This window comes from Melanaphis sacchari, unplaced genomic scaffold (assembly GCF_002803265.2).
Source record: "Melanaphis sacchari strain LSU unplaced genomic scaffold, SCAv2.0 Contig11_pilon_pilon, whole genome shotgun sequence".
Lineage (NCBI taxonomy): Eukaryota > Metazoa > Arthropoda > Insecta > Hemiptera > Aphididae > Melanaphis > Melanaphis sacchari.
In genome coordinates, this window is record NW_020270469.1 from 2,695,182 (window position 1) to 2,718,963 (window position 23,782).

Genomic DNA, 23,782 nt, shown 5'->3' on the forward strand with positions numbered 1-23,782 from the left:
GTAATAAAAGGGTTAAACGTACCTACATTTAAAATTGTGTAATCGAGCTTTGTGTTAAACTGCCCGGAAAGTATAAGACAATTTCTCGCTTACGTTTGCCTATTCAACTGTTAGTCTTGTCACAGGTTTTTAGGTATTTTTATTTTTTTATTTTGCATACATAATAATACGTATACTACGTGCACACACAATTTTATTGTACAACGTAGGTTTTTTGTTTGTTTCATTTTTTGTTAAAAATAATTCAGAGCGTAAAAGTATGGGTAGAGATGATTCGCAGTTAGCACAAATCAAAGCGTTTACTGGCTTCGCAATTTATTTTACAGTGGTTCGTTTTAATGTCAGAGCCGCGTATTCTGGGAAAAACTGTAAATCCTTTGGTTGCACGCATGTAAAATATAATATATTGCATAATAAAATGGTACAAATAATATCATTATGTGTCGCTTAAATTTTTTACTTTACAATTTATCTACGTTATAGGCATACGTTTGAGTGGTGAATATAACATTAAGGGTAATTAAAAACTTTTATTTGACGACGGGTAGGTAAATTATGGTTTATATTTAAATTACCATAATATTATTTTAACCCATGCATAAATCAAGTATATATCGTAAAATTTCATTCTTTTTTTTTTAAGTGGTTGATTTAATGGTTTATGAGTGTCACGGCGGATAGTCATAATAATTAATCCCGAGTTATGTTACTTAAAATATCAAAATGTGTTACACGGCGTAAAGATTAGGCAAAATAGGTGCATTTTTATTTAGAACATCGTTTTAAAAAATATATAGTAATAATATTATTAATTTTATATTACTTTTTATACGTTATATCACAGAATTACAATATTTTACTCCATTGATTTTAATATTAAAATTTTATTTGTTGAACACTTCAAATATTCTAAGTCTACCGAATATTAATTGAAATAATTTAAAAGTAATTATTTATGTTTTTTATAATCATATATTATCATAAAAATAATATATTATTTCTGTCAATTTATATGTATTTATTTATTCTATTTAATCTTACAAAAAAAATAATGGGTCCTACTATTCCGTGTTTGTCTGTATAAAAACAAAATAATTCCTTCTCCCACTAAAAAAAAAAAAATATACGCAAAACATTATGAAGTTAATACAACGCTAAACCAGTATAAATCTTTATTGTCAACAAAATTTATTGCTGTATTTCTTAATTGTAATTTTTCAGTATTTATAGCTATACATAAACCCTATCATATCTCTTTTTTCATTTTAATATATAAAATCTTTCTTATTATTGCCAAATAGATCAAATCGTTAATAAGGTTAATTACAAAGACTGTTTAAATTTTATTGTTTGGAACTTCCGGAATTATTGAAGCAAAAAGTTTTCCAAAGGATATTTATCTAAAATAGGATACATTTTTTAATGTTTTCCACTAGAATCCACAGTCTTTATAGATGTCAATGTGATTGGAATTAAAAGTGTTGGTGACTTTATATTTTACAAATTGTATAAAATGGATATAATTAATATATCTAATTCAATTTAACCAAGGTGTTACTATTTATAAACAGATTATTATTGTGGTGAATTTATAATTCATAAAATACATTAAAACTAATTTAATAATAAATTGATTGTTTTTAAATATTACGTAATTGTATATTTTGTATACATAAATATAATTATATTTTATGTGAACAAAAATAAACGGTAACCGGAAAGTATTTTTAAAATCAGTTCTTTGACCAAAACCATGTATGTCAAATACCTATTAAGTATCTCGTCGATATAATCATTAATATTATATACATAGGTATCTAAGTATTAAACCATTTAGCCATGGCCAGAACCTTTTATCGGTAGTTGGTGTGTTACATTGGCGAATTTAGAAACGTTTACGATGAATCACCGTTAAATCTTTCCCTTTAACAACAGTGCAATAAGCCGGGTAATATGTATAGTAGGTTTATTTATTACGTGTATAAGTGTACGGTGGTCCGTTTAACCACCGAATCAGCAAACGGTTATTATAATATATACCGAGTCCCATAAAGCGGTTTTAATTGGTTTGATTTTATTGCTTTGAACAACACACCGTTTCGGGATAGTAAAACTTATATTATGTTTTGGACCTAAAAATCACTAACATATAACAGAGATGTACATTATTGTGTACATGAAGATAAATAGAGCAAATGCAGGTGTGTTGTTTATTATTGCCATGTTTCTAAATTATATTTCATAAATTATTATTTTTTTTATTCCCCTTCGCTTGTCCTCATCCAAATCACTCTTAATATGTATAATGTCTGTTTATATATTAAGTACAGACATTACATGGTGGAAACAACGACTGTGCATTGAATAACATTGTAATCGCTGTTCGTAAATAGATTTTACTATATACACCGTAATCTTTATTTATATCTAACTCTCACCACAGCCCCTTATCAAAAAAGCAAATTAATCGCTATTTAATTGGATATCATGGTTTTTTAATACTTTGTAAACTTCATTTTCAATATTTGGGATCAAAATTACACTTTTTCTAGGTATTTTAAATTTAAATTGCTAGTTATTCTCTATCGTTTAATTCTCTTGAATCACCATCTTCCTACTTCACCAAAAAAATTGAAAAATAAATAATTTACTCCATAAAAAGCGTAGTATTTAATTTCATTCAAACAACGGAATGAGAATACATTCACCCTAAATGTTGTTGTAAGAATACCTTAGAATCTTGACAATATGATAATAACACTACCATTACGACTATTAGTAGCAATATTTTACGGTAGTTTCTGGTGGTAGTGGACAGTTGATCTTATTAGTTGGAAAAGGAGTCGGAGTGGTAGTCTAAGGGATAGAAATCTGCGGCACAGATGCTGCGACCCCACACTCTTCACCTACTTCCAGTCGCCATCTCTTAGATTAGGATTCTGATTAAGATCCCAACGGCCCTAGACTTGTCTATCTACAGCCAGACTACTAGGTACATTATAATATTAATATTCAATTATTATATAAAATATAGTATGTTCATTAACCATACTTATATATATATATTTAATGATGATTTGAAAATTAAAATAATCAAACATGTAATAATATTATGTAATAAAAATAAATCTATGTCGTACACCGTAGTCTAAAAAAGGTTATGACTTAATTTTCTAGTATAATACACTTAAATATATAAATATACAATGGACGTACCAATGTTGATCATTTTGTCCAAAATAACCTACTACTAATTTTATAGGTTCAGAGAACGTAAGACTAATTTGCATACACATAGGAGCAAGCCAATCAAGGCGATAGTGCTTTAAAATAATAATTTAAAATAAAAGGTATGAAATATTATACTTTATTCAACAGTATGTGAATTATGTAAGTATCTAACTATATCATACAAAAAATAGAGTATATTATTACTGTGTTAAATATATTTAAAAAAAAGTATTTTAAATATTGTTTATGGCAAAATGTCAGCAAATAGGTTCTATTGAGTTTCTAGCTTTTGAGTGTATCTCGTTTGTCGTTTTAGTAATAAAATTATGATCTATATTATAATATGATATAATGTTATATGAAACCAACATTGACCCTACTTATGCGTAATGGCATGTTTTTCCCTGAAGTGAGTCGAGTGATGCGGATTGTATTTATCACAATTCGATGTACAAATAATGGATTTAATATAAAAATTGGTTGCTTAATAATATGATCTAAGATAATATATACAGCTAAATAATACGACTAAATTAAATATCACCAATGGGTATAATCTCACCGATATTTTACTTTATTTTTCATTATTACTTTTTATTTATATCTTACATAATATTAAGCTTATTGTACTCATATACCTAGATGAATATATTAAATATTTTACTTATCATAAAAAAAAAAAAAATGTAGCCAATTAGTAGATATAAATCTACTAAAACTGTTGTCAAATATTATACAGACGCTATTATTTTCAATTTTAAATATTGGGTCCACGAAAATTTGCAAAAAATCAAGTTATTCACTACAATATTTACATTGTGTATTATTAGAAGTGATAAACCTTCCAAGCACGACAATAATCTTTGTATTTTAACGAATATAATCATTATTAATAATAATGTTATTATATTAGAAATTTTAAATCATAGTCAAAAAACTTACCAATCAAATATAACAATAGATTTAACAATATTATTACATATAGGAGTTGATTAGTAAACATAACGTATGGTTCTAGAATAACAATTAATAATATTTTTAGAATATACGAAATCGAATACTGCGTTAAAATAAATCAATTTCATTTCCACTAATTCTGAGGTAATTTACGTATTGTAAATTATATATAATATGCATTTTCCTTTTCATTATTACAACTGATTTTTTCGATGGGTTATTTTATGTTTTTAATCGACAAATCATAAAGTAGAAAACATGTGTGTTGTCTAAATTAAATTATTTTATTTTCTCATCACATGGTATAATTTAAAATAACTAAAATATTTTCAAATAATATTATGTAAATGATACTAATAATTTTCATAAAATTATATTATAATGAAATTAATTACTGTATTACAATCAATGTTCTAAGATTTATTGAGTGACATAATATTTAGATATTAAATATGCATTCTATATCATGTATATTTTAGTTTGGAGTATCTAGTATATTTAAGTAGCTCAAATAAATTAAAATGTCTAAAAAATCCACATGCATTTATCGTATTTTAATCACAAGCGTGGAAAAATTAGTTTATATACAATTATATAATATACATAATTATACTGTGGATAAAAAATTATTTTTATTTTTTTTTTTTTTTATTTTTTATTGAACTTAAGCTTCAGCGACTAGGGCCAATAGCTGTTGTAGGGGTTATGAACTGTGGTAGGGGTAAGGTTTGTACGGTAGGTTGTTTTTTATGATTGTTTCGGTTGATAGTAAACACGTGTATGCGTGGCAAGGTTTTTTAACCACTATAATCCTAGGTGGTCACCCATCCGGGAGCTAGTAGCTGTGGCCGTTACTTACTCTCAGCCGCATTCCGCGACTGGTAGCAGCCAACGCGCCACATCAAGCCACAAGAAATTATTGCATGTGTTATTTTTGTATTCATGTAGATCATCAAAATACTTATATATAATTATAATTTAGTTAGCGTCTAAACTCAAATATTGACAATCATTTCGAAAAATCGGGAAAAATATTTTTAACTAAAAATTTAAATACCTAGTGATTAACGAGCTTAAATAAAGTTCTTCGATCTTAATATAAATTTATAGATTTATCTTACAAGTATTAATAAAAAAAAAGTTCCATTAAGCCGCAATAATTTTTTTTTTTTTTGGACGGTTAATTATCAATTGTTAACAGAATTGATAATTTGGATAGAAAATAAAGAATTTGCATCATATGAGTTAGTTATTTTATTTTTATATTCAAGAAATATTTATTTATTAACTTTAGATATTTGAAACTTTCCCCGGGTATTTTTTTTAAATACGGTGACATTTTCAAAATATTTACTCTAATTGTAAACTATTTTTACTATAAACATCATTCTCACTGATTTATATGTGATTGCAGTTTGACTAAAAAAAAGTCCAATCTACTGAATTAAAAGATTACCAATAATCCTATCCTTAGAAATAAAGAGTGATTCATTTGTCTCATTCATTCTGAATAAATAAATTGTCTTATCGTTAAATTCAAATGTGGCCGATCCATTTTAAGAATCTAATCAATAACAATGTATCATTCTTAAAAATCATCGTAAGTTTTTTTATTTAAGTATATTTTACCTGAATATATACCTAGACTTGGGACTAAATTATAAAAAACACATATTTCAATAATGATTGCAGATTAAAGGCAAAATGAATACATTTTATTATCGAGTGGGTCGTAGTTCTGAACTTATTATAGAAAATATCTGATGTCTCTCATTCGTATGCTATTAGCCATTAATCATTATCAAATCGATTTTGACTATAATATTAAATATATTTTATAAAATTGATTTGAATGTATAATACTTAATATAAGAAGTTGTGCAATTATTCCAATATTGAAAACATATGATGATGCTAAAGCCCATGACATTATCATTCAGACCATTACCAACTGCATATCAGTTTGAAGAGAGCATTATAAATTATGATAATATTTTGTAAACAAGCGCAAAAAAAATCAACAAGATTTCTCAAAAATATAAAATAAGAGTGGGCCGATATTTCGATCCAGCTCCTCATTCAGCTACATCAATCAGCTCAAATGATATAATCATACGATTTAGATTAATAATATATTAAATTAAGAATGGTGATTTCAATGCAAAATTTTACTCTATTCGTATGCATACGAATTTAGCTGTCGACATCAATGTAAATATCTCTACTCATCTACAATCACCCTAAAATTCACCGTAAATTACTTATACTTATTTTAAACAACTATATTTTTAGATTATATGAAAAAAAAATTTTCTACAAATATAAGAGGTAATTAAAAAAAAAAAAAAAGAAAGCTTGAAAACATTTTTGGATATTATCAACTAAGAATTTAGTCTTAAGTTAATTATTTCTCAAGAAAATACTTTCAATAATTTTAATACGCTTATTCTTGTTTGTATAATTTGCTTGTGTACGTCAATTACGCCAATTACTTTTTATGCATATTATATGCAGATACAAATTAATTTATATAGACGAAATAACAGATACTACATTCCAATCATATTGACTATCATAATAACTTAATCATAATATCTTTTTACAGATCGGCCAAATTTTCTGTGTAACACAAACCATAGTAAAAAGAAATAATCGTCTATAATAATAATAATATCTTTTGAAAAAAAATTCAGCCATTTTAGCTGGCATTTTTTGCAACGACAGTATTATTATTATTATTATTATTATTATTATTATTATTATTATGACAGCCAAACTAAAGAATCAAGTACAATACTATCACAAATCGAGGAGGTATTATCAATTATCTTTATCTAAATTTATCAAAAGTACATCGTAAGTACTTTAATTAATATTAATTATCTTAATTTATCTATTGGATATTTTTTACTAAATTTTTAATTTGAAAATAATTATTATATTTTTTGCATTATGTTTGAGTACTTCTATTATTTTATGTTAAAAAAAAAAAAATACGATTATGTAAGTAAAGTAATTCAAATATTGTTCAAATGATTGCTAACAATTGTGATTTTATGGTTAGCTATTAATCGATTATTTATCATTCCGTACAAACTTCTAAAATCATACACTAAGTTGTATATATTTTTATCAATCATTGGTATACAGATAAAATATTTACCTGTTATTATGCAAGTTACCTATTCACGGCATAACTATGTTTAATAAGTGGTTACGTGTAATAATATTGTGGTTTAAGCCAAATTTTGACACTAAACATCTAAATATTTCACAAAAAAAGAAGTTGGTCTTAAGCTGTGGATCGTTTGTAAATAATGTATATTTAATTATAAACCAACAATGTTTTATATATTTTTTTGTCTTATTTAATCTTTTGTTATAACTGTCTGTTTACTTAAAAATCATTAAATCGTTAACGACACATACCCTATAATCGTAATTTATGTTTTTTTGTACTTAGACGTTGATTTCAAATAAGTGGATGAGCTGTGTTACTGCAGCTTAAGGTATTTGGCCACTACAATAGCTGTGAATTCCGCATCGCTGAAGTTAGAACCCTCGAACCGATCTCACTTCTCTACCAACTCAATGCCAGAGCGATCATTATGATGAAATAGTACATTACCATACGGTTAAAAGCGATTATGTAATCACCACTTTTTCATTGCGGAATAACCATTATTTTTGTCTTAATAAACAATAGTCTTAAGTTCAGAAAAATAAATGAATTTATCAAAATATCGAGCAGTCTTTTTTTTTATAAGAAATTTACAATCCACATAATATAGTATAAAATACGGATAGATTATACGTTAAATATAAAAATAATATATTACCAAATACATGTATAAATTAGTGAAAATATGATTAATGACACTTCATAGATTGATTTTTATATTAATTTAAACTTTTTAATTTGTAATTGGTATTTACTATTATATTTATAAATCTAACCAATCACGTCGTGATTTAAATTTAAAACATCTTGAAACTGAAAAATGTGGAGGCTGCGAAATTATCGACAAGTAGATTTGAGTTAGTAGATTAGACGATTCACAGTAGGGCTAATGAAATCGAAAACTTCCAAAAATAAAATTACCGAATTTAACTTAACTTATCAAATTATAATATGTATCAATAGAAAATTTAATACTGAATTGGAAACTGGTTTCATGCACGTAATGTGGTTTAAATTGATTTAGTTATAACTTTCATAATATAGGTCCGCTATTTATTATAATATAAAAATAAACAATACCTTTAACTTTTGAAATATATTTTCTATGACTTAGTGACTTTTATTTATTGAATTTTATTTTTTTAGTATGGACCATTAGCAACAAATCATTTACGTAACAATTTTTTTTTTCAACTTAGAATTATAATTTTAAACATAATATATGTTACTAAATTATGAATATATATATTAGCGTCTCAAAAACGATATACAATTTTAGTTCACTTTCAATTCTTTCCAAGCTTTTATAATTCCAAAATATAATACTTGATAGATAATTATAACATCACAATAAAAAAAAAATAAAAAATATTGCCCATATTTCCCCCATTTCGTGTAAATAGCTTTTGACTAAAACAACTGACGACGCATACCAATTTCATAAGAAAAAAATACTTTTTTGCTTTTTGGAGGCTTTTGAGTCAAGTGTAATTCGACTAATTATTATTTAAAGAGTTTTTTAGAAAATGTCATCAATAGTATTTCCATACTATAACAATAAACTATGTTTCTAATATTTTGTACTCATTTTTGCTATTTTAGGTTGATAGAACGAGAGTTGAATAACTTTATTTTATATTCAAAATAAGACTTTAGTGGTAGCTCTAGACATAGTTCATATACACAAACTGTTTATAATCATAAAAACAATGATTTTGCTGTATTTATTACAAGTATAGTTCAACTTCGTTTGGTAAATGGTGACAAAACTATATGGTAAAACCTACGTTCAGCATTAGATAGATATTTTAGGCCTATACAAATTAAGTTTATAAAAAATCTACAAAAACATATAGCTAAAAAAGAAAACTTCACAGTAAAATAAATAAATGAATATACAGTACTGTAACTTTTAAAAATAAATTATTTATTGTACCATACAATTTGGTTTTAGCGATGGTTGATAGGAAAATGTGTAATGCTCTCACAGATACGAAATCAACCCGTAAATGATTTTTTTTTGTGGTGCAACATCGAAATAATTTAATATAATTGATGAAGCAATTAAAGAAGATATAAAAACTGACAATTTTATCTTTTAGGTTATTAGTTTTACATGAGTGGTTTCGTTTTTTCAAACGCCTTTTCTATTTATCCTACAAATTACAACTCAAGCAATGGAAAACTAAAATAAAAATATATAAATTTAAGAAAAAAATTGTTTCAACTAATAATCCAAAAAGAATTTAAAGAAAAATTAAGATCACTTGTGTATAAACCCAAACCAAGATTTGGAAATTCCAAAGGCAACAAGGCCAGGCGTTTTTTTCAAAATTCAGAAATCTCTGTTGAAACTACAAAATTAGACAAAGAATTAATAAAAAAAAAAAAATACATATAGTAATAATAGTAGAAGTTAACATAAAATAAAAATACACTTATAAAACTGCAAAATATTTTGTTGAAAAGTATCCATAATACAATATTACACCCACGATACACAAATTCTTTATTTATGAGCCAGAAATGATTAAATCTGCTTTCTTGCCAATAGAATAGTGGACTAAATAGAAGCCCAAAAAGTGCAAAATAAAGATTTTAAAAGATATCTAGAGCATAACTCTAAGAAATGCTGTCATGAAAAAACCAAAATAAATATAATCAATTTGTTTTTATTGAGTTTAAATCTAGCAAATTAAAATAAGAGAAATTTTTCCAAGAAAAAACACTATGAATGCCAATTGAAACACTTGCATTACTAAAATCGCCAATTTTCCCGATCTCTTTTCAATGTTAATGATGGTGATAGCGATGATAATGACGACGATGATGATAATGATAATGATAACAATGAATAATTTTAAACTTAAAACTTTAAATAATACATTTGATTTATTTTATTAATAAATTGAATAGCTATTTCATTGAAAATGTCTTTAAAATAAATAAATTCCATACATTTTTATGTAAATGATTTTTTATATATCTGATAAACAATAACAAAAAACAATGTCAATTTTAGAAATAAATTTTTTTGCTCTATGATTCATGCAAAAAAATAATATTAATTTTGAAAGCTTGTTAACCCATTGTGCGACTATAGATACGCTTGTAAAATGGCTTGGCTTTCCAATATGAGATCCAAATTAATTGTATAATTAGATATATTATACATATAATATATAGGGGAATTAATTAATTTTCTTAGCGATTATGAATAGTTTGAATTTTGTTGACGTTGCTTATTTTTTTCCCCCTATTGTGTAGTTGATGGCCATACTTTCAAATAAATATTTATCAATGAACTTATGTACAAGAAATTAAATATTGATCTTATATTTATTATTATTGATAAACATTTTTATAAACGTATTCATTATAGAATTTAAATTGACATTTTTAGTTTTTATGTGAAGTTGGTGTACATTTGTTTATGATTTAATGTTAACTCTTGATATTTTTAATTTCGTGTAATATAGAATGTTTTTAAAATATAAATAATGTTACATTGAAATAATATTAGAATATTTTATATATTACACAATTTACATAAACGTGTATATTATATATAAACATCATGGTGTAACAATTTATATGTATATATATATTACATTCATTATGATATGAATTATGACTTATTTGCCCTTTCATAGTTTATATAACGTATGTAATTTACATTATAATATAAGTTATACTTTACAACGTTTTATACATTTTTAATATTATAGGTACTTTAATTGTGTTCTTATATAAATAATTAGCACAGGTATAAAATTTACAATACAAAAATAAAAATTTATAGGAAAATATAGAAAAATAAAAAACACAGTTATATAATTATTACGATAAATATTTATAATTTATTATTCTATTAAAATGATCAATATCTTTATCAGATTATTTATATTAACTATCATATATTTTTAAAATTGATATGAATCTACCTAATATAATTTTATATTACGAATTTTTGATATTTTTTGTTTGATTTTTTTTCATAACTTTGAAAATTGTGCTTTATTTTATATCTATGTTATTAAATAATGTGTTTGATTCTATACTAATTTAAAATGTAATCTTAAGTTTATTAAATTATTCACTTAAATAATTTATCGTGTACCAACATATTAATATTATATTTTAAATAAATTTAATGCTATATGCATTAATATTATTTCATGAAGGTTAATGTAATACAATTCATTGCTAGATCTATAGTTATTACTTATGCATATATATTCAACAATTTAAATGTATATTATATACGAGTATATCAGAATGTATTTTATATTAATTTATTATTTAAAAATTTATAACGAGAAAATGGTTAAATTGAATTATGTTTAACCGAAATCTAATAAAACAGTGTAAAAAAAAAAAGTACCCAACTTTCAATATTCATAATAACTTTGTCAACATAAGTCATATGATCACGTCTGAATATTGAGTAAGTTTCATTTTTAAATGAATATTTTGGAAATAAATAAAATTCAGGCAAGGTATAATAATACAAATAAAATTTAAGGACCTAATAAATAATAGTTAAAATATAAAATTCTAGAGACACGTTTCTACATAATTTGTATTAAAACTACTTTGATGAGATAATACAATTACACGTTATGTATAAATTAAAAATATTTAGTTAATGGTATTTTTTAAAAAAAAATTATTTACGTTTAATGATATTTTACTTGAACACGCAATTATACACAACAAAAATGTAAAAACAATGTGTTAACAACGATATTTAATCGTTTCCAAGCACACATATACCTGTATCTCGTGTTTCCAGCAATTTCACTGAGTAGGTACTTGTTTTTACATATAGTCACAACTAATTTAATGATCATTATTTAAACTTGCTCACATAACTCTTAGTCGCTTAACACACATATACTTGTCTCATGTTAACGCACTGCAGTGTATACGACAGTGTTCTTTGTGTGTATGAAATTATTCCCCAACCGACCAATTAAATATATTATTAAATTTCTTTTACCAATCATGTAAAGTCGTTTATTTGTTAATTTTTTTAGACTCACCGTGGATTAGTCAAACGAAAGCTGTAATTGAATAAATTCTCTTTTTAACGATAGCCATCCATTGGTATACATTGGAACGTAAATTAATTTTACTATAGTTTTGAGTATACGCAGAAGGATTTGATTGCTGTTTGCAGAGCTATTGAAATAGTGAGTAAGTGATATACGCTCCGCGATTCCCCGGGCACAAAGGGTCTAGACGAACGGGATTCGACACAAAGCTCCACAAAATGTAGTTCCACCTATAGCCAGCAGACACATATTCCAGATTGATATAGCATTATTGGTCAATTTACGTGAAACGCTACGTTGCTTTCAAAGTGTTGTGTACATATTATATTATATTTTAATTTATAATAAATTATGTTTGCCCGGTTTTCTCATAAATTGAAGTGTCCTCCCTGCAAATATTTTCAAATGATATTAAACATTCATAACCAATGAGATTTAGACTAACTGGCCGACTCAATAAAATATTTAGACTTTTACTTTTGTTTAGTCGATAAAAAAATCACGAAGTATAAAAATAGGTTCGCATATATTGTCGGTAGCGCAGATAGGAAGAGTAAATTATTGCTCAGCGTAAAAAGTTTTGTGGTTATAGATATATGTGATGTTGTATTTTATTTTTTTTTGAAAAGACGTTGGTTCTTTTTAAGTGGGTTCAGTGGAAATAGAACTTGGTGGATAATTCAATTGATCGTATTTACTATTTACTAAAAATAAAGAGTCACAGAGAAAGAAAATGGACTCTGACTTCAAAATACGTATATATTCAGCCAAATTTTTCTACTTGATCATATATAAAACACAATCATCATAAATAAATTATAACAATTTTTTTTAAAAATAACCATGACAAAGTGCGCAAAAAACGTTTTATCTTCAACAATCCATTTTAGTTTAAATACAGTATCAGCTATATCGGCTACATAATTAATATTCAACAAAACAAATTTAAGTTAAATATTAATAGGCTTTGTTAAGTTGTTGTTTTATAGATTCATAAATTTAATCAGATTTTGACGATAATGAGATTCAACATAATGTGAGAAATTATGGTATTAATAAGAGTGCTATGTGATTAATTGAATAACTTAGGCATAATAGTTTTGGCACGGTACAGGAATATCATCAATTTGCTAACGTATCATTATACGCAATTCAACACAATAAGTGTAGTTTTATAATTTTTTTTATAAATTAAAATATAAGTTAATTATTATTTTTGGATATTTCGCATTTAGATTTAATATAACGCATACTTAACACGCTACCATTTCGTGTCGGCTAACAATTTGTCATTTTAATTCGTTTCATTTATGTGCATACATCCGAAATACTATAAGTAATTATTATTATATAAACCAAAAAACTCATAATATTCAAAAATAATAAGTGTTATTGGAATTTGTAACGAATGATAATAGTGTAAAATGAATTCAAATAGTTTGAAGTGTTTTCATCACCGTTGTTTAATATTTCTCAATCAATATAATACCAGTATGAAAAATGAATTACATTTTAGATCATCAAATATAGCAGAAATATATCCCTAAAAAGACAAACCAAAAAGAGCGCCATATTTTGTTGAAATATAATGTCGGATTCCAACGTTTAAAATTATTAAAATCAAATATTTAACACGCCTTCGGCAAAGTATCCGTACTGGTGGCAGCTAAATTCTTCTCTACTTATTTATACTTAGATATTTTGTCATAATAATCTCTGATATCTAACTTAGTGCTCATATTATATTACTGTAATATTATATTCGTGTTTTATATAAAATCTAATAGACTATAATTTTTTACATTCAAGATAAAACGATAAAATATAAATAGGGTCAGAAATTCCACCTAAAAACTTCACTATCAATAAATTAAAATGCGAGTCGATAATAATATTATATTGTATACATTTAAGATCAATGTTTTACATTTTCGTTTAAAGCCGATCTAAAACGTATATTCAAATTACGTAAAGTTTAATGTAATTTTCAAAAAATTGTAATTTATGGTTGTCATGCATTTTTTAAAATATGCTTATCGTTTAAATCTATTAGAAATGTAAACTATTTTTTAATTAGGTTATATAATAAAATAATAATGAACGATAAGGACGATAAGGATTGTTAATATAATACATTAATATTTAAAAAATACATACCGCCATTTAATACATTTCTTCGTATTTAAATATCTATTATCGATATAATGTGAAAAATAACGGTATTTTCTCGTGCATATTACCAATACTATATAATTTAATATCATAACACTTTATTAATTTACGAATACAAAACGAACTTTGTGCTTATATCAAAAGTTATAATACTGGTTTGGTTTTTAATAAAATTTAAAAATTTGATATTTAGTCGTATTGTATGAAAATTATTTTATAACAATTTTATTGTAATCAAAATTAATAAATGTAGATTTCTACATTATAATTACTCACGTTAAATTGCATTATAATTAATTTTATTATATTATTTAAAAAACAAATTTTATTGAGTACTTGAAATAGATCTTAAAACATAATATTATATTTTGTACAGAAAATGGAGCATAATTAGGTATCTACGTTGTTAAAATAGTTTAATAGAAATGTGCTTATATGATATATTAATTAATTCATATTCTTTAAAGATATTTAAGTTTAAAGATCATACATTTCAATTGTTAATTTAAATATTTATTTTATATTATAAATAAATATTATAATATGCCTATATATATATATATATATATATAATTAAATATATAGTATATTATTTTTAACTACTTAACTATAGGCATTAAAACAATAGAACAACAATGTAATAATATTTTAATATCATCGAGTTATTTATTCAAAATTTAAATATTACACATAAACATTGATATTATATTTAAATTTTAAATAAAAAACAATTGTTCTGTATTAATATTATATCATTTATTTCTGAACTAAGTATGGTAAAATCAATTTTAATAGATAAAAGCAAAATTAAAAAAAATAATTAAGCTATAAGCGAAGAAAGTTTGTAGATATACTTTTATAATATTGATATCAACGATAAAATACATAAGAAAATCAATAGATACAGCGTTGCCGATTTGTATATATACTATATTATATCATATTGGTTTATTCTGCAACTCAGATAATCTATCTAATATTATTTATCCATCAATAATTAAACTTTAAATTAATAATTTTAATGATAGAGTCTTAAGTATTTTTACATTGATTAAATCATTTTACTCATCGTCATCTGGGCTTAAAACATCTAGCCCTTAATAAGGTCGTAAAATCTGGTAACTTAGTAGGATAGTAAATGAAAAATTATGAACTTTCATATAACTTTACTATGGAAAATATATTAAGAACTTAAACTAATTTTTTAAACATTGCATCTTTTGATTATATCTCTGGTAGTTTGCATAATAACTACTTCACTCATTTAAGAAGATAATATATAAATACTGTTCGCTAAGTATTTTTGCACATTATTTTAGAATATTTGCTAGTAATTCGTATGTTAAGTACTTATGGTTGGATTAAAATTTTTTAAATGCAAAATTTTAATTTTAATTTAATACTTAAAAAAAAATTTCTGATATACAACCGTAACCACTTAAGGTTTGATATTGTTCGTTAAACATAAGTTAGACTACATGATTAGTAATATACATTTTAAAGAAACGATAAATAATATTGTAAGTGAAAAAAAAAATGATTTGAGAAATTGGTCTGTTATTTACTATTTATTTATATTATAATATAGTAACAAAATTATTTATAAGTGTACATTTTTACAATTTGTTTAGTTTAAACATAATTTATTGTATACGTATTATAACGTAGTATATACTTTATACATTTATACATTAAACCGTTTTATGAATAATATTTATGTGACCATAAAAATATACTTATTAGCATTACATTTTGTTTGTATTGATTTATTATTTATAAAATGACGATATATAATGCATTATTGATAATAAAAGGTTTGTGGTATTGACATTTTTATTAAAAATAAAATATGAAATTATATGTATGGTATTTCGACTAAAAATTCTCTTAAAATATAAAACAGAAACGATTACGGTTAAATTGAAGGACTAAAAATTTTAAACTTTTATTATGTAAACCTACGGAAACCCTGTAAAACTCGTAACTCAAGTTCTTTGACGTGTATACTAAAAAATGTTGAATTAATTTTAAATACGCTTTGATTGAGATTTTAAAATGTTTATTAATAGTATTTTCATGATACACTACAAAAAAAAAAAAAAAATGAACATCATTCCATCATCTTAGGATTTGGTAAATTTCACTTCTAAAAATCGACATATATTTTTAGTAAATATTTATTTAATATTAAAAAAAAAAATCATGTCGTGTACGTCACTTGTATTAGCTAAAAAGTATTATATTTTGTACAATATTTTTTAGTCAGTAAAGGTCGCTTTCACACTGCGAGGGAGGTCGTGGCTATATAATTCTTGCGTGCCGCTTGATTGGCATATACAAACGTAAATTACACATTTCATGTAATACATCATGTGCCCATGTAAAACAGTACACTTTGAAAATAAACGCAGATGCGTTAATACCATAGTTTAAATAACTGAGTTTTACATGGAAAAACGCATTCTTGAATACATAAATAAGAAGACCAAAAGGGGAGAGTACTCCTAGAGGCTAAATTCCATTCAAATATTTCCCAAACCTCCCCTTAATATTTTGGCGAGTGTTTTATATTTTAAACTATTAATTTTAATATTTAATTCTATTTTGTTTTTTGTTTTTTTTTTTTTTTTTTGTGACTTATTTTCTCTTTGCAAAAATAAAAATATTTTATTATAAAAATAGGTACCTATTTTTCACCTATTCAATGAAAAAAAAAAAAGAGATGAACACATCTTTTTATTTTTTGTTGAAATGAAAAAATATAATTATGCAATTTTAAATCTCTAATAATAATATTATTACAATAAATGATACATAAATAGGGAGTAAATTTATCTTCTTGTTTGAAAAAAATTTCTTCCATGTCTCCTAAATTCAAATAAATCTATGCTGACGGAGATATTTATACGTATTATCGTGTTATGTTATATAAATATATTTTAAAACTAACCGTTATCAGTACAATAAATATATTATTTTATATAAAAAAAGATAACATATATCCATATTATAGATTAGTTAAACATAAATTTACCAAAATTAAGTGGTCTTGATGCACTAGTATTCATATAGGTAGGTACATGTTTGTTTACAACATATACAATATATATTATTAGTGTTCAGACAAGTATTCTGTGTGTCTATAAACAAGCGTGACATTCGTGTGCAGTCTACTGTGAACACGCATCACGGAGATGATTTTCTGAAGAAAATATGTGCGCGCGTATGTGTGAACGCATGTTCGTCGTTTATATTTGTACATACACTCACTGCGGAGAAAATGTATGTCACGGTGTTGGACTTGAATAAAATGAAGACACTATATTTACAGTGTATGTACGCTGTATAATTCTTCAATGGTAAACGATGAATATATAAAACTCATCGTTGAGAAAAGTCTTAACGTTTATAAACGTTATTATTTTCATACGAGGAAAGTCATCATACAACAACTGTTTTTAAAAGAAAAATATCAATGAATAACCAATTAAAAATTAACATTAGAGAAATAGATATTTTCTCCTATTTACAAAGATTACAAAACTAAACATTAATATGATTTTAAAAATAGAATTTTAAAAAAAAAAAACGAATAAAAGTGACTGCTATGATAATAAAATTATATTATGCATTTGTTTCAACGAGAAATCTAGGTATTGTAACTCGAAATCATAACGTTTATAACCAAAATTCATTAATATTACAAAATAAAGGTTACGTGCATCCCAAAAATATATCCATACCTATATTTTAACAATTTTTTTTTATCGTGGTAATTTGTAACTTAAGATATATCTTTTATTTAAAACTATCTTAATGTTTTAAACTACAAGGAACATATACTTTAATTGTATATAAAAATTAAAAATCTAATTTTGAAAGAGTAGTTAATTAGTTACAAGTATTTTAAAGTTTGATAATAAGAGTAATACAGAGGTACACCCTTAAAATGTAGGCTCACCTCTTTGTTAATCCAACATTTTAATTAATATTAACTACCTAATTATTATTATTTTTTTTTTTAATTCGATTTATATATTTTATGAAATTCAAAGAAAATACTTTTCTTAGAAACATAAAATTAAAAATGTAAGAACTTAAAAAATGTATAATGATAAAAAAAAATAGTAAAAATACAATTTTTTCTAAATTGTTAGTTTTTAACGACTTTAATTATGTAAAATAAAAATTCACAAATATGTTTACATATTTTGAGAAAATTAGTGTTTATTTTAAAATAATCAAATTCGATAATATAAATATATAACCAACCTATGTGTAGTTGCCAATAACTCATAAAAACTTAATTTTCGACTACCTTTTTTAAGAATAAACAAAACAAAGTTATAATTAAAAACTGTTTTTTAGCATTTATGAGGTAAAAACATTTCAGATGATTAACCGACTTTTTCGTGCCTAAATCAAAAGAATATCTATAAAATCTGTATTGATTTTATAATTATTGATAAAATGAGTACCTAATTAATTACTCAAAGTATAAAAACCCATGTAAGACTTCCCTCCTCTCCCTACCACAATAGTTGTATACTACAAGTTATTATTAAATTTAAAATATACTTATATCGTGTGAATATAATATTTAAATAGTATTTATTTTTAACTCTTGGATTTATGCTACTGGACACACGTGTAATACGTCAATAATCTCATCGACATAAAATGGTCCACACTAAAACGCGTATGATGTTTTAAACGAGTCAACACGTCTATTTTAATAGTACATAATATCTCATAATATTTATAATAGAATACGATGTGTTTATAGAAATTTAGATCGTTATTGTCAGTGCAGCCTAAACGATAGCGAATAATATGATAATGATAATAATAATTGTATTAAAATAATTTATGTTCAGAGTGTAACATAATATAGAATTACTGGTATATTGTTTAATTGACTAGGTACCTAATCATTGAATAATTACTTTTATTAATTATTTATTTTTTTATTTATACTCGTATATTATGTAATAATATCATGATAATTATTAGTTTTATTTTCAAAATAAAAATTGTATATTGATTATAGCATATTAAGTCAAATACATTTATAAAATATTGTTGTTAACAATATCTGTAACATGCACTAACATGATATTATGGAGTACCTAATCTGGGATACATTACAACATCCATCTACCAATAACATGTTACAAAAGTCGACAAAAATCATCAATTATTTCTTCAATTATTACACGCATTTATAGTTTAAACGCGTGCAACAAAAATCATTAAGCTTGACGTTATAATTCTGGTCCATATTATATTTTGTACTACAATGATTGTCAAATTTTCAAACTTTTTGTCAATTATTTATACCACGTATTATGTATAATGTTTATTATGATTCTGTCTGTCAACGTAGTATATGTACGTTACGCAATTATTAAAATAATAAAATTAACATTACATCATTGAAGCTATCGCAGAAGTTTTGTTTGACGGTAAATTATTAAAAATAAGAGAACAAATAAATATCATATCATGTTATTACATAACTACACAATGTTCATAATATTAAGTTTTAAAGCATTAATCATTATTAAACGGTATATTATAAAAAATAGGTATTTGCATTAAAGAAAAAAAATATACGTACCTATACTTCTACTTATGAAAATATTTCGTTAGTTTTATAAAACCTTATTAAATATTGCACAAGTTAATACACCATTTAAATACGTAATTTAATATTTAATAAGACCTGAGATAGTGAAGAATTAACATAGAAAGTTTAAATTGATTAATTTACTTATCATATTATTATAATGATCTGTCTTTTTATCACCACCAAAACTAAAAATCCTCTTCATTTTACAGACACGCACACACACATATATTTATAAATAATAAAATAATAGTTTTTAAGAAACTCTTAACTCAACTATTTTAATCTTAGTCAATTGGATTAAAATTTTAACCAATAGTTATATTAAATATTGTAGAGATGTATAATGTTAATTATTGTAAATTCCAACATGATAACTTGTTGTTACGATAATTAAAAATTGTTTAAACATTACATATATTTATAAATTATATATATTTGTTACAACTTAATATGTGTTTAACCAAAATCTCTATACTTTTAAAAATACATATACGTATTTTATTTTTATTTAGTTTAAAACAGTGGTTTCAAACTAGAGAGAATTTATATACTGCATAGAAAAAATATAATAATATTGAAATTAAGATAAATTTTTATTGTTAAAATAATTATGTCACTGAACAATCAGTAAAATTGAAAACAGTAAATTAATTTTCTGACAGACATCCATTGATAACAATTATAAGAGTATTTTATAATTTAAATCAGACTTTTCCTCACTTTTACAAATAAAAAGCACACAAAGAAATCGATTTTAAGTGGAAAATTATATATATATGAGAGATGGGGAACTCAAAATTACTAGAGGGTCACTTTTTGGAAAATTACAATTTAACGGGCCAGAATATAGAAAGCAAAAAAAAAAAGTCATTCAACATATACGTTTAATTAGCATTTATTTTGTTTATGATGTGAACTTTTAACTTTAAAATTGTATGATGTAATTTAAAAATGTAACACGGGCCAGATAAAAAAGGCTCGTGGGTCTCATGCAATCTATGAGCATCCAGTTGCCTATCCCTGATATATATTATATGTACATTACCAAAAAAATTGTCACGGATAATGGACTTGGTGGGAAAAAATAATATAAAATTTCTTATTAAACTGATATTATTTATAATATCAATATTTTATATAAAACACTAATGAAATAGTATTCAAAAAATATAAAAATAATATTATTGTTTATTAAATTAATTTATATTTTATTTTTAAAATGATGAAAAAATAGATAAGTTATTATCTGTACATTTTATTATAGATATTTTTTTAAATATATTTGTAAGGTTTACTAAAAAAAAAGGTTGTCTAATCTCTAATTGAAAGAGGGGGTTTGAAATTTTCAAAAATTTACGAGGGAGGCATAAGATGAAAAAAAATGGAAACCCTGGTTTAAAACTCATTATTTTAACTAATGATTAGTTTATTTAAGTAAAAAAACTCCATAAGTTTATGATAATAAACAAGAAGGATATCAGGACCACAAAAGATTTATTTTTTATACGGCTATCATTAGTTATTATTTTAGTATAGCATAGTAGATACTTTTTTGGATGTTGAATAAAATTAATAAACAATAAATTCATAATAGATATAACTTATATTTTAATTGAACGTGAAATAATTTCTATGAACGTCTGTTCGAAGAATACATAAAAAAAAAACACTGAAAAAAAATTATTGTTATTTACATACATAAACGTAAAGAGCTCCGTTTTCAGCATACTACAAATTATTGTATAAATATAATTTAATTTGTTCCACCTTCCATTTAACTGATTTTGAAATATATTTTGATAAACTAGAGTATATTCTATAATTTATAAGCAATAGGGTTTGATTATTTTAGTTTTAGGATATTAAAAGTCAGTGTAGCATTACAGTTTACAACACATAAATACTATTTAGGTACTCGTAAAGCTTAAATCAATTTCAAATTATATTAATGTTATTACATGATATGAAGGCGTTCATTATTAAAAATAATTCTAACTAATCAAATTAACTCATTAAACAATATTACATTGCTGTGGTGAATATATTTATATTTAAGTATTAATGTCTGCGTTATGGATTTTAAAAATAGATTTAATTTAAAAAAAAAAAACAATTAATAACAATTAAATTATAAATAAGGTAAACTGAAATGTTTTATCATTAATAATTATTTTGTTTCAGCATAGTAAATGTATTAAAATGGTAAGCTATTATCATAAATTATTGAAAACTTGTAACTTATATTTATTTTAAAATTATATAATATTCAACTGGCTAAAAACTAAATAGCTTATAATAAATAACATATTTTAAGTCAGGTATAGTATGTTAAATTTTATTATTTTATATTACATTCCAGAATGCAACGTTGACAAACAAAATGATACACTTTATATTATGTATAAATATTGTATATGTATACCAACGTAATACGTGCGTATGCAAATTGTTAGTTTCCGTTTTTGAAAATATATTTCCAACAACTGCATAACTTCATTATGTCGACATTTCACGCAAATATTTTTCTTTAAACTTTTTTTTTATGATTTTTATTTTTTTAAACTATCTACGCAGATTTATAAAAACAAATAACTGACTGTAACTCATCATTTTGAAATTAATTATCACGACTGGTCGTTTTTATTCAATACGAATTTTAGCAAGTAAAAAGAGAAAAAATGTGAAAAACAAACGCAATAATATTATATACCAGGCGTTTATAAGTTTGGAAACTATTTAATTATTACATACATATTTTAGTACCTGCATGGAATAATAACAGATAACGCTGCTATAAATTTATAATGCAAAATATTTAATAACCTCATAAATTATAGATGTATGATATAATTGTTCATCAATAGTCTCAATTAATCAAATGACCGTTTTCAAACTTACTGAACACAATAATCGTGAAATTAAACGAATCGGGAAAACGATGATAACAATAATTGAATTTAAATAAAACATAATAATAAATTAATAATAATAAAAATAATGACTTTTTTTTTTATAGAGTTTTGTTTTAATTTTTAACACACCGGACCGGAGACACTTGAAACAATAAAGTTGTTGCGATATGTAAACAAAAATCTGCAGATACACCTATCTGTATATATTACATATTATACGTGCATACAGTATTGAGTATTCCATTGGCCCAGGTAGCTGGGTCCTAGTGATTTCCTCAACATGTTACACCTATGGTCACCAATTTCACACGTCAGCATATTTATAAATGTCTATTTTATATTTATTTGTACGTGAAAAGCACATTTTTTTCATTTAATTTTTGTGTTTTTAAAGTTGATATAATGTATTAAATATAATTCAAAATTTACTTATATTATATTATTATAACTACGGTGTCAACCCATTAAACATATGCTTCCATTAACCATTTTTTTTTTTTTTTTTTTTTTTGTTAAACTTAATATAAATTAATTTTTTTATTAATAAACATTTAAATTATAAACAAACAGAATTGATATGTAGAGAAGCAAAATATTTACCAGGTTAAATAACGCCACTCCTATCTTATCATACTTAAAA

General features: G+C 24.0%; 1 protein-coding gene across 1 annotated transcript in view; it reads right to left on the minus strand.

The window, feature by feature from the left end:
* LOC112604286 overlaps positions 1–23,460 on the minus strand; it is a gene marked incomplete at its 3' end in the record, with an annotated part of 49,023 nt that extends 25,563 nt beyond the window's left edge. Inside the window, exon 1 of the mRNA XM_025353252.1 lies at positions 23,370–23,460. Within this exon, the coding sequence (XP_025209037.1) occupies positions 23,370–23,460 (91 nt within the window). The remainder of the gene's footprint in view (positions 1–23,369) is intronic.
* Between the last annotated feature and the right edge of the window lie 322 nt (positions 23,461–23,782).